This window comes from Trichechus manatus, unplaced genomic scaffold, assembly GCF_000243295.1.
Source record: "Trichechus manatus latirostris isolate Lorelei unplaced genomic scaffold, TriManLat1.0 scaffold00009, whole genome shotgun sequence".
NCBI lineage: Eukaryota > Metazoa > Chordata > Mammalia > Sirenia > Trichechidae > Trichechus > Trichechus manatus.
Genome location: NW_004443945.1, coordinates 4,834,945 through 4,847,443, shown reverse-complemented (window position 1 = coordinate 4,847,443; position 12,499 = coordinate 4,834,945). Strand labels below are relative to the sequence as shown.

General features: G+C 47.4%; 1 protein-coding gene across 1 annotated transcript; it reads left to right on the top strand.

Moving 5' to 3' along the window:
* The first annotated feature begins 266 nt into the window (after nt 1-266).
* On the top strand, nt 267-6,889 carry RPS17 (ribosomal protein S17). The gene is made up of 5 exons (XM_004370663.3): nt 267-399; nt 696-847; nt 1,545-1,650; nt 2,201-2,266; nt 6,761-6,889. The coding sequence occupies exons 1-5, from the start codon at nt 397-399 to the stop codon at nt 6,839-6,841; spliced, it is 408 nt and encodes a 135-aa protein (XP_004370720.1). The 5' UTR covers nt 267-396; the 3' UTR covers nt 6,842-6,889.
* The last annotated feature ends 5,610 nt before the right edge of the window (nt 6,890-12,499 follow it).

Here is a 12,499-nt window from a genome sequence, read left to right as displayed (position 1 = left end):
GCTCGAAGCCCTCTTCCTCATCCTCTGTTTGTGCGGAACCCAGCGTGTGCGAAAGAGCTGCACCTCTCCTCCAAAGCACATCAATTCCGCGGCCCGTGAACAGAAGTCAGGGCGCCGGAAGCCGACCCAAAGCAACCCTTCCGGGTGGGGGGGGGGCGGAAATAGAGGAGCCCCGCTTCCGGGGGGCGGGACAAATCTCCGCCCCGCCTGCCGGAGGGGCGAGGCGAGGGCCAACTGGTGGCGGGCAGCCCACCGCCCACACTGCCGCCAGGGGCCGCTGTGGCCTTCTCGAGTTGGCTCAGCGCATCCCCGATTAGGCGGAAGCGGCTCTCTGGCCTGTGCTTTATAGGCCTCTCTTATGCTTCCTATTTCCTCTTTTACCAGGGACCCGCCAACATGGTAGGTGTTTTGGTCTGATGCCGTTGTCTGTACAATCGTTCTCCATCCGCCGCATTCCGCGGCCTGCAGCCCGCTAGGAGAGGCTCTGGGCCGAGTGGGCGTGGGGCCCTACCAGCCTGGGGCCTCAGCTGGCCGCTGGCTTCCACAGGGATCCCGCGCTCCAGGCACCGCCCGGCCCGGCCTCTTCTCTCCCAGACCTAGTCCCAGCCGGCGGACCCCACTCCCGCCAGGCTGGACGCCGTACCCTTCCCAGGAGGGGTGCGCCGGCTCACGAGTGACCGTGTCTTCACCTGCAGGGCCGTGTTCGCACCAAAACTGTGAAGAAGGCGGCCCGGGTCATCATTGAGAAGTATTACACGCGCCTGGGTAACGACTTCCACACCAACAAGCGCGTGTGTGAGGAGATCGCCATTATTCCCAGCAAAAAGCTACGGAACAAGATAGCAGGGTGAGTTGAATCGGCACTCGGCCTTCGTGGGCCTGGAAGAAGAGGGAGAGCCAGGCGCCCGCGGGTTGGTTGGCATCTGCCGTCCTCCGACGGCGGAGGAGACTTTGCGCCCGGTGGTTTTCGTTAGCACTTGTCGGTCTGATGGCTCCGGAGGCGAGCGTTGTAGTTTTGGCTTTTGCAGAGTTTCTGGTTGAGATCGGTTTTAGTGGAGATTATACTTGGTCGGAGTTTGCCACAGTCACATCCTTTGCCTTACAGCCTCGTTGTTGTTAGGTGTGATTTTTAATGAATGTGTTTCACCGTTGGCTATGGAATTTTAACAAGATGCCATTACTGCCCAAAGTATTTTTGTAAGAATGTAGCTTAGAAGACTAAAATTAAGTGTACAATGAAGGCCAACGTGACTAAGTGCTGAATTATGTGAACTTGAACTCAGAGGGAAAAAAATGAAGGCTGAGAGGAGTTACGTAACGTTTTAGGGGGAGGGTCTGATGGTTTTGAAGAATTCAAATAGGGTGTGAGAAAGTAAAGGGACAGATATGTGTACGTGCAACAGTGGATGCAGAAGTTCTGTATGTAGTTCCAAATCAGAGAGGCACCCAGGATGGTGAGCCCTCTGTCACTGGAGAACTAAGACTGCCAGTTACATACCCACATGTTGATGTGTATGCTGTTACTGGGCATTTACACTTTGTAGCTATGTCACACATCTGATGAAGCGGATTCAGAGAGGCCCTGTGAGAGGTATCTCCATCAAGCTGCAGGAGGAGGAGAGAGAAAGGAGAGATAATTATGTTCCTGAGGTAAGCTTTCTGGGTCTTTACCTGTGCTCATCCTGAAATGCTAAAGCAAGTTCCTAAGAATCTTTGAGGTACCTGGCTTCCAAAGGAACCTCAGCTGAGTCTGAGAAATACTTTATCCCCACACTCCTTAACCAGCTGTAGGTGCTCATAATTTGCTCACTTTATGTACTTACATCAGCCTTTGTTCTGCTCTAATGGAACCATTTAAGCTCAATACATTTTTTGAGTGAGAGCCATTAATGATATACGTTTAGTGACTACTGTCACATTTCCTGGTTTGATTATTGCCCCTAACATAGTATTCCTGAAGTATAGACCCAGTCTTGAGGTTTTCTGAATACCAGTGAATTATAGGGCGTACAAAGGTAAATCCAGAAGTGCAGGTCCTTGGGGCCTGTGTCACTAATGGACTGCTCACCTTGAGGAATCCTATTATGACCCCTCTCCTCATACACCTTTTTTGGTATACCCACTTAAGAATCTGAGAGAAGGAGGGGAGGTGAGAGAGAGCTCATTGATTGATGTCTTGGGCCCACCTTGTTTCTTCTAGGTCTCAGCCCTGGATCAGGAGATCATTGAAGTAGATCCTGACACGAAGGAAATGCTGAAGCTCTTGGTAAGTTTGCTGGATCCCTAAAGTAAGACTTCCCTGGCTGAGAACCACCAGTAGATTTCCACTCTCCAATAATAATAGCTAATGCTTATTTGGTCCTTCATGTGTGCTAGGCATCTTTCTCAGAACTTGACATGTATTATGTTTAATCCTCACAGCACCCCATGAGGTGCATCCCGTTAATTTCATTTTACAGATGAGAAAACAGTAAATCCAAGGTCGTAAGGCTAGTAAACGGCAGAGTTGGGAATCCCAGCAGCGCTTTTATCTGCTGAACTAGGCTGCCTCCAAAATGAGGATCATTGGTTCCTGAAGGTTGTGTGTAATCATACTGGGTCTCCACAAGGTCATAATCTCCTAATTTCCACACCCAGTGGCCTCTTCCATAGCTTCCAGGATACCCCTTCTCTGTTGGTCCCTTTGTTCTCTTCTTGGTTCTATCCCTGGCTCCTCACATTTGCCCCCTTAGTTCCAACCTGGTTCTCTTTCCTTCTGCCTGTTTTCCGTTTGTATATCTGTATGCTAACTACTCGGAAGACAATCCACCCCTCTGGCGGTGGTCTCATTTTTAAATGGTTTAATTTACCTTAGTCCTTGTACATAGTCTGGTGAAAGTAGCAGAGCTCCGGTAGCGGTGCTTAAAGGGCTTGGCTGCTAACCAAAAGGTTGGCAGTTCGAATCCACCAGCCACTCTTAGGAAATCCTATGGGGTAGTTCTACTCTGTCCTATAGGGTCACTGAGTCAGAATCGAGGGCAACGGGTTTTTTTTGTTCTGTTTTTTGTGAAAGTAGCATGGGCTTCTTAGTTATGTTGTGCTGCTATAACAGAAATACCACAAGTGGGTAGCTTTTAACAAACTTACTGTCTCGCAGTTCAGGAGGCTAGAAGTCCGAGTTCATGGTGCTGGCTCTAGGGGAAGGCTTTCTGTCAGCTCTGGAGGAAGGTCTTTGTCTCTTCTGCTTCTTGGTTCCTTGGAGATCTCCTTGTGTCTTGGCATCGGTCTTACCTCTCCTCTCCTGCTAGAGTTATGTTATTTCTTTTTTATATCTCAAGAGAGATTGACTCAAGATACACCCCCACGCTGATCCTGCTTCATTAACATAACAAAGACAACCCATTCCCAAATGGGATAACCCTGGGCATAGAGGCTAGGATTTACAACACATTTCGTGGGGGGGACACAATTCAATCCATAACATTCCACCTTTGGCCACCCCAAAATCATGTCCTTGCAAAACATGTCCACCCAATCACATCATCCCAAAAGTCTTAAATCAACCACAAGTCCACAATCTTTCATCTTCTAAATCAAACATAGGTGAGCCTTTAGGCATCCTGGGGCAAAATTCCTCTTCATCTGTGAACATGTGAAATCTAGACTCCAAGTTATGTGTTTTCCAAAGAAGAATGATGGAACAGGCACAAGGTAGATATTTCCATTACAAACAGGAGAAATTGGAAGGGAAGAAAGGATAATGAGCACTAAGCGAGTCCAAAACCCAGCAGAACAATTTACATTGGCTCTAAAGGCTTGAAAATAGTCCTCTGTTTTCTGGGACCATCTGGCCAGTGGCCCTGCCCTCCCGACTCTGGATGTTGGCCATGCTCTTTGGATTCTGGGTAAAGGGCCTTGGGCTTCCGCTCCACCTTCCAGGCCCTCTGGGATGACAGCTCTGCTCCCTTGGTGGCTCCATTCTAGTCGATGCCACCTCCTCGGGTCCCCCACCCCCCACAGGCCCCATTTTTCTCCCCGTTGGACGTAGCAGCCCACCTCCTCAGCTTTGGGCAATGGCCTCATCCCCTGGCACACTTTAATGGCAGCCCCACACTTCAGAACCGAGTTGGCAAAGATCCAACTCTTTGAAACCTAGGAGGCTGTGGCTGAGAAGACATTGCTTTCTGTGCTGCTTCGAACAGTTCTGATCTCTGAGCTGCTCCAGGGATGGTTCTTTTCTTTTCTTGAAGGACGACAGGTGCAGCTCCTTTGGCCTATTACCTGCCTGAAAGCAGACAGCATTCTTTCGTTTTTTGTCTGTTCCCTTCAGTCTAAGCTAATAGGTTTTCTGCTGTGGCAGTTTGTTAGATCCATCAGTCACAGACTTAGTCTCTTTAACAAAAAATTGTGTAGCCAGCCACATCCTTGGTAAACATTTTAGGACATGTGTCCTTAGTTTGTACAACAGAATTTTCCAGATCTTTAAGTTCTGTTTTCATTTTGCACAGTTCATTTTAAAATCCATCTCTTTCCTCTCCCATTTTACTGTCAGCGGCAAGGAGACACCACGTGGCCCGTTTAAGATCTTGCTTAGAAATCTCAGCCAGATACAAGTTCTACCTTTTCACCAAACATTTGAACATAATTCAGACAGGTTCTTTGCCACTGCATAAAAAGCATCACTCTTCCTCCATTGTCCAATCACATGTGCATCATTTTCTTTTAAATCCTCACCAGAAGCACATTTAACATCCACATTTCTAGCAATATTCTGTTGCTGGCGCCTTATGTGTTCTCTAAGGTGATAGAGACTTTCTTTGTAGCTCTTCTCATTTCCTTCTGAGCCCTCACCAGAATCATCTTTGACATCCGTAATTCTGCCAGTAGTCTCTTCAAGGCAATCTAGGCTTTTACTGTTCGGCACCTTAAAACTCTTCTAGTCTCTATGCCATTACCCAGTTCCAAAACAGCTTCTACATTCTAGGTATCTGTTAGAGCAGCACCCCACTTTTCCGGTGCCTACATCTGTCTTAGTTATCTAGTGCTGCTATAACAGAAATACAAGTGGATGGCTTTAAAAAACAAAGATATTTTCTTACAGTTCAGGAGTCTAGGTGCCTGAACTCAGGGTGCTCGAAGGCTTTCTCTGTCAGCTTCTGTTTGCTGGTTCCTTGGAGATTTCCATGTGTCTTGGCATTTTGTCATATCCCATCTCTCTTGTTAGCTTGCATTGTTTCTTTTATATCTCAAAATAGATGGACTCAAGACATGCCCTACACTAATCCTGCCTCATTAACATAACAAAGACACTTTATTCCCAAACGGGATTATAAGGAAAAAGATAACCAAGAACAAAAGGAACCCCTGTGTACCCACTACTTGGCTTCAGAAAAAATTACCAGTGCAGTTAAATTCTGCTGTGGGTCATTTCCTTCTGAAATAACCACAACCCTAAATGAAACTTTTTGGTTAGCAACTGTAAAATGGCTTTTTGAGGATGATGTGGAGCATGAAGGACCAGAGATATGGTAGGCCTTTGGGTTTTTGCCCACCCACTGAGACTATTGCATAAGGGCAGGCTCTGATCTTTTTCTTTCATCACGCTTCACGGTGCCTGTGCCCTTTCACAGATGCCTGTTGGAGTAGTGATGCCTCAGGCTGGTGCTGGGAAAGAAATTGGCACTGTGTATCTCTGGGGAAAGGAGCCTTGGTGATGCAGTGGTTAAGCGCTCAGCTGCTAATGAAATGGTTGACGGTTCAAACCCACCAGCAGCTTCATGGGAGAAAAGACGTGGCAGTCTGCCCTGGGAAAGATTACAGCCTGGAAAACCCTATAGGCAGTTCTGTTCCGTCACACGGGGTTGTTATGAGTCGGACACACAACGTCCATGGGGCAGTAATTGTCAAAGGGACAGGTTTTGTCCCCTGGGGCACAAAAAGCTATGTCTAGGCACATTTTGGTTGTCATAACTGTAGGATACTGGTTGTCATCTAGTGGGTAAAGGTCAGGGATGCTGCCAAACATCACACATCCTGCGATGCACAGGACAGCCCCCACAGCAGAATTACCCAGCCCACATTGTCAGTAGTGCTAAGGTTGAGAAACCCTGCTCTGAAGTGATTGAAGGGGTTAGGGAAGACCAAGAAAGACCAGCATGACCAGCTCTAGAGTAATCTGAAGGAGTAGGGGAAACCAAGGAGGAAAACAGCATGATCTTCTGGCACCAAACTGCCTGAGAGAAGGCATTGCAAGCTGACAGCCACATGAGTGAAAGGTGTATAAATGTGCGTACGAGGGTGCAGAAGGCAATTCAGGGTCAGTGAACCCAAACCCGCTGCCATCAAGCCAATTCTGACTCAGCGACCCTATAGGACAGAGTAGAACTGCCTCACAGGGTTTCTAAAGCTGTAGTCTTTACAGAAGCAGACTGCCACATCTTTCTCCTGTGGAGCAGCTAGTGGGTTCAAACCACTGACCTTTCAGTTAGCAGCCAAGTGCTTTAACTAAATGGCAGGTTGGGGAAAAGTCATAGTCAGCTTTCTTAGCAGGGTTTCTGTGTAGGCAGGTTTGTGTTAAAGATCACTCTGGAAAGTGGAGGCATTGCTGAATACAGACGTCTATAATAGCTGACTGGGGTGAGGAGGCCTTCAGATCTAGACTAGGCCCCTCATGAGTGTCAGTGCTCTGGGTTGGGGCCTCTTGGGTTCCTGCTGGTGTTGCTGGGGCTCTGGCTGCAGGCTCACAAGTGAAGCTGACACTGAACCCCTTTTGTTCTTCCAGGACTTCGGCAGTCTGTCCAACCTGCAGGTCACGCAGCCCACAGTTGGGATGAATTTCAAAACACCACGTGGAGCCGTTTGAATCTTTCTGCTATGCTGTAATATTGTCAATAAACTTGGGGACACCATCCTTGCCTGTGTCATCTGTGGGGTGGCAGGAGTTCTTTCTCATGAGGACACTTCGGAGCTGACTGGCTCTCCTGGCCTTGGCCTGGGATCTCGGGGTTGCCCCACATGGCCTGTGGGGAGTGGGCTCAGCTGAGTGCAGGCTCTAAAATGTAATCGGGGCAGGGGCCTGGCCCAGGTCACTTCCTGCCCACTGAGAATTGTTCTGGAGATGTGTGTCAAATACACCTAGTGCAGAAATCTCCAGATCCTGAAAAAGGAGTGGCCAGGAGTGTGAGCACCTCTAAGTGGCCTCTGGAGTTTGGAGGCAGTGCCTGTACTGAAGGGTGTATTCCGAGAGCTGAGACCAGGGCTCAGCCTACTTGGGGTCAGAAAGCTGTATCACTGCTTTGCTGCCACCTTCACCCTGACTGGCTCTGGGCACTAACCTTGCTTGGCCTTGGGCAGAAGCCAAGAGATACAGAGGGTTGGGCTTTCTGTGGGTGAGACATGGGACAGGCTGTATATTTACACGTGGTCAGTGTTAAGCCAGTATGGGAGCAAAGGCCATCCTCAGTATGTCTTGATGTGAACGGGTGTGTGTATGGAGGGGTTAGTTTAATAGTGGCATGTTTCTTTCAGTCTGTTTAAAAGGGAGGCAGCCGTCTAGCTGGAGCCTTGGTATTCAAATTGTTCTGGGCTCATACTAAAGTCACATATGAGTCTGAATAGACATCTGGGCTCTCAGCATTGGGATCATCTGAGGCTGTGGGCTGTGTGTACAGTGGGCTGTGGGCAGCTCTAGGGGAAAAGTTTGTGTCTTGAGTGTTCGTTTGTAGTGTATTTGTGCACTTACTCCTTTCTGTGAGTTCAGGCTGAGTTTGGCATGTGTGCATGCATGTAGCCAAGGTATTAGGAAGAGGCAGAGCTGGGATTTGAACCCAGGTCTGTCAGTCTGGCTCCAAAGCTCCTGCTCTCCACTGATCCTTGCACATCTTCTCTGTCTGGCAGATAAAGACAGCAAACATTTTTAAAATGCGTTTTGTCATTTAGTTGTATACAGTAAAACCTGTGAAAGCCAGAACTCGTGTAAGGTGGAAACCTGTCAGAGAAGGAAAACTCAAAATATTTTCCACTAACAGCAACAGACTACCCTTCAAAGGCAGAAAACTTGGGAGATCCTGAAAAACAAGACGGTCCTGTCGAGTTCCACACTCACAGATTTCACTGTAGTTTCAAACTTAAGAAAAGTTGCAAGAATAAGACAAGGAACTCCCAAATACCGAAATTTACCAATTGTTCACATTTCGTCGTAATTGCTTTAATCTACACACAAACACACTTGGCAAAAACATTTGAGGTTACATTAGAGATGCCCCTTTACCTCTAAATATTTCAGTTTCTGTCCTACTAATAAGGACATTGTCTTACGTATCCACAGTTCATTATCAAATCGTGCCAATTACCCAAATAATGAATGTCCTTTAGAGCTAGGCTCCAATTCAGGATCGCTTAACTGCGTCTAGTTTTCATGTCCCTTTACCTAAAAAGTCAAACCCATTGCCATTGAGTCCATTCCCTGCCTCAGGATTCCCAAGGAGCGGCTGGTGGATTGGAACTGCTGACCTTCATAGTTAGCAGCTGAGGTCTTAACCCACTGTGGCACCAGGGCTTCAAAGTCGGGCATTTCCCTTCCCCCAGGTCAAAGGCTCAAGGAGGGGCTGGAGTCTGGCAGTTCTCCCCCACGTGGAAGCCTAGGTGGGCTGGGGCTGGGTATTTTTCCTCCTGTAAGTCAGTTAGGCTCTGGTAAAACAGTTTCACTTGGGAAGAGGATGTTTTCAACAACAGAGCACTATTTCAAAATGATGGCTTTTCCTCTCCTGTTGCTGGAAGCACGAGGGGATTTTTCTCCCAGCTTCACAGTGAAAACCTAGTGAGGCTTCTGGAGGGAAAGTGGGGTGGGGGCAGAGAGGAACCGCCAAGGCTAGGCCTGCAGGAGTTTTTAATCTCTCCAAGGAGTCACACTCAGTCTCCAGCAATCTGTCAATCACCCTTTCAGTAATCCTGCTCAGTGCTGGGGCCAACTGTGGCAGTGGCAGCAGCAGTGGGGTCTCCACTCCCGGTAAGTGGCGATTGTTCATAGTTGTCTGTCTCTCCAGCATTCAGGGCAGAGGATTGCTCTGTCAGCTCAATTCTCTGATGGATATAAAGAGAGTGGTTGATTTTCAGCTTTTTCTTGTGAGGACTGGAGGGGTGCTTCCAAGCTCCTTATGTGCCAGACCAGAACTGTTGTAATTAGTAATTTGTGAGGAGATGTTTTGAGGCTAAACATCCTGTCTTCATCAGCTTTTCGCCCACTAGCTTTAGCATCTGTTGATTTTTTTGACTCCATCATTCTGTTTATATTTGTTAGCATTCGACTCTAAGGAGAGCAGTCACTTCTCCCTCATTTATTCACAGCAAACTTTTGTTCCCATTTTTTGGTGTGAGCTCAAGCATTCTCAGTCAAGACTCTTGCCTGCTAAATACCACTGCCCAAAGAAGCCTCTTCCCTCCCCCTTGGGTCTGTGGAGGCAGTGGTTAGGAAAGGGCTGGACGCTCTTACTGTGTCCCGTCGGGTCAATTCTGATTCATAGCGACCCTGTAGGGCAGTAGAACTGCCCCATAGGGTTTCCAAGTGGATTCGAACTGCCGACCTTTCAGTTAGCAGCCCAGCTCTTAACCACTGCGCCACCAGCGCTCTGTATGGGGGAGAAATTAGAGCTGGCTAAAGAAAATAGTAAAATGTGAAGCGAGTATCTGGGCAGTTTGCTGCGATGCTTGCCACGCTTCTCCACTAGGAGGCAGTGTCATCCTTATTTTACATTCTTCCGGCTTCTCCACCTCCAGGACCTTGCGCATTTGGTAACCTTTTAGATAGCAGGCTTGGGCGGTGTGAACAAGCAGTTTTAAGCGCCAAAAGTGTAGATAACCTCTTCAGGCCTAAATTCCTTCATCTGCAAAATAGGACGAATAATCTGTTGTTAGACTAATCTGTGGAGTCTGCTCCGACTCATGGCGACTTGACAGACTAATAATAAAACTAAACCTGTTAATGTCGAGTTGATTTCTACTCATAGCCACACTATAGGATAGAGTGGAACTGCCCCGTAGGGTTTCCAAGGCTGTAATCTTCAAGGAAGCTGACTGCAGACGGCCACATCAGAGCAGCTGGTTAGCAGCCCAGGGCTTTAACCACTGCCAGGGCTCCTCCAGACTAATAATAAAAACCAAAACCAAACCCGTTGCTGTGGAGTTGATTCTGACTCATAGCGACCCTGTAGGACAGGGTAGAACTGCCTCCTAGGGTTTCCAAGGAGTGACTGGTGGATTCGAACTGCTGACCTTTTGGTTAGCAGCTGTAGCTCTAAACCACTGCATCACCAGAGTTTCCTCAGACTAATAATAATAGTACCCATTAAAATAACCTGTGGAACTTGTTAAGCGCAGATGCCCAAGCCCCGCCCTCCAGGGTTGTGATTTGTGGTTCAGGAGATCGGTGGGCCCAGCAAAGTGTTTCCGATGAGCTCTTCAGGCTATTCTGAGGCTCAGCCAGGTTTGAAGCCACTTGTCTGTTGGGCTGGATTGCCCTTGGGCACTGTCTCTCCCCGGTTCTCTGGGGGAGAGTAATGCTCTTGGCATAAAATAGATTGGACAGTCAGTCTTCTGCCTTTCTGTCTTGGGGAGACTCCACTCCTTGAAAATTGAAAGAGCCCCAGAAACATTTGGAGGTAATTTTTTTCTTTTTTCCTGTATTGTCCTTGATTATTTGTGTTAAAGGATTATCTATTAGATATTAGATGATGGTTAATGTTATGTGTCAACCTGGCTAGACCATGATTCTCCGTATTATGTAATTATCCTCCATTTTGTGATCTGATGTAAGGGGAGTTTCCTTGGGGGGTGTGGCCTGCATCCAATATATATGGATGTTCTGGCGAAGCTCTCTCTCTCAATCCTGCATCTGACTTGTCATCATCTGAGCCCCAATTCTTGGGACATGAGCCAGCAGCCTGCCGCCTGACCTGCAGATTTTGGGATTCACCAGCTCTTGCAGCCCTGTGTGCCAGCAGCCTGCCATCTGTATGTAGACTATAAGTCCAAATTCAGGGCACTGACTCTAGGGGAAGCCTTTCTCTTCTCTGTCAGCTCTGGAGGAGGGTCCTTGTGATGCATCAGACTTCCCTTGGTCTGGGAGCATCTCAGCGGAGGAACCTCAGTTCCAGAGGACGCACCCTGCTCCCAGCACTGCTTTCTTGATGGCATGAGGTTCCCATGTCTCTCTACTCGCTTCTCTCTTTTATGTCTCAAAAGAGATTGGCTTAAGACATTATCTAATCTTGACCTCATCAATGTAACTGCCGCTAATCCATCTGATTACATCATAGTCATAGCATTTACAACACATAGGGAAATCACATTAGATGATAAAATGGTAGACAATCATACAGTACTGGGAATCATGACCTAGCCCAGTTGACAAATATTTTGAGGGGACACAGTTCAATCCATGACACAAGGCAAACACAGAACACTACAAGGTACTGCAGGCTAAGTGTCCAAAAAGTGAAGGTAAGAACTCTGTTGTGGTACTTAACATTTCACCACCCTCTCATTTGTTAACTACTTGAAATATGGTTTTGGCTGTCTTAATCCTGAAACTTTTTCTAGAATTTTTGATCACCATATGCAGGGGACTAGTCTTAGCCCGCATCTTCCTATACATCTCTACCACGTCCTTGCTCTTGAAATCCCTTTCTCCCTGGTTTCTGTAACACAGCACAAAACGGGTTCTCTGTCTCCTTCTTCAGGTACTGCAAGTTTGTTTCTCTTCCTGGCTGTTTCCTTCCTCTTGCCCCTAAAGTCTGTCTCCCCAAACTAGGTAAGACGACCTGTTAAACAATCTCACAGCACCCAGTATGTGTCCTTTGAAGCTCTTATCACAATTTTAATTAGTTGTACAATTAGCTGTTTAGTTTTTGTCTCTCCTGCTAGACTGTAAGCTCTATAAGGGCTTAAAAACGATTGCTTTTTTGTTTTGTTTGTCAGTCTTGTTCCCCACTGTCTCCTCAAGGCCACACATAGTGCTTTGCACATAGTAGGCATCCAGGAAATACTGGCTAATTGAATGCCCGGGGCCTCCTCTTTTATTCCTCCCTTGGGGATCTCATTTTCTCCCAGGGTTTCAGTTCTCCCCTCAATGCAAAAAAAAAAAAAAATTCTCCACATTCTAAGAATTCAGGGGGAGAGAGAAAACTAGCGGGTACCATTGATGTGGGAGGAAACGGCGGTTAGCAAATGTACAACTCCTTCTCTTTCCGTCTCTTCTGTTGCTGGACTCTAAAGAGGATGGCGTGACACGGTACTAGGCTAGAGCCTGCCCTAGAAAGGGAGGTCGGGCTGAAGTGGAGGCTGATCTCTGCAGACTTTGAAATAGCCCAGATAGCTTTATTCAGGGCATCCACAACTTCTGCACCATGCCAAAGACAGCACAAACAGCAGTTACCTCCCATATAGCACCTCCACCATCTAAGCCTTCGGCAAACTTGAAAAATAAATTTTGTCTTTGGTACATTTCACTTCCTTTTAAGAACTC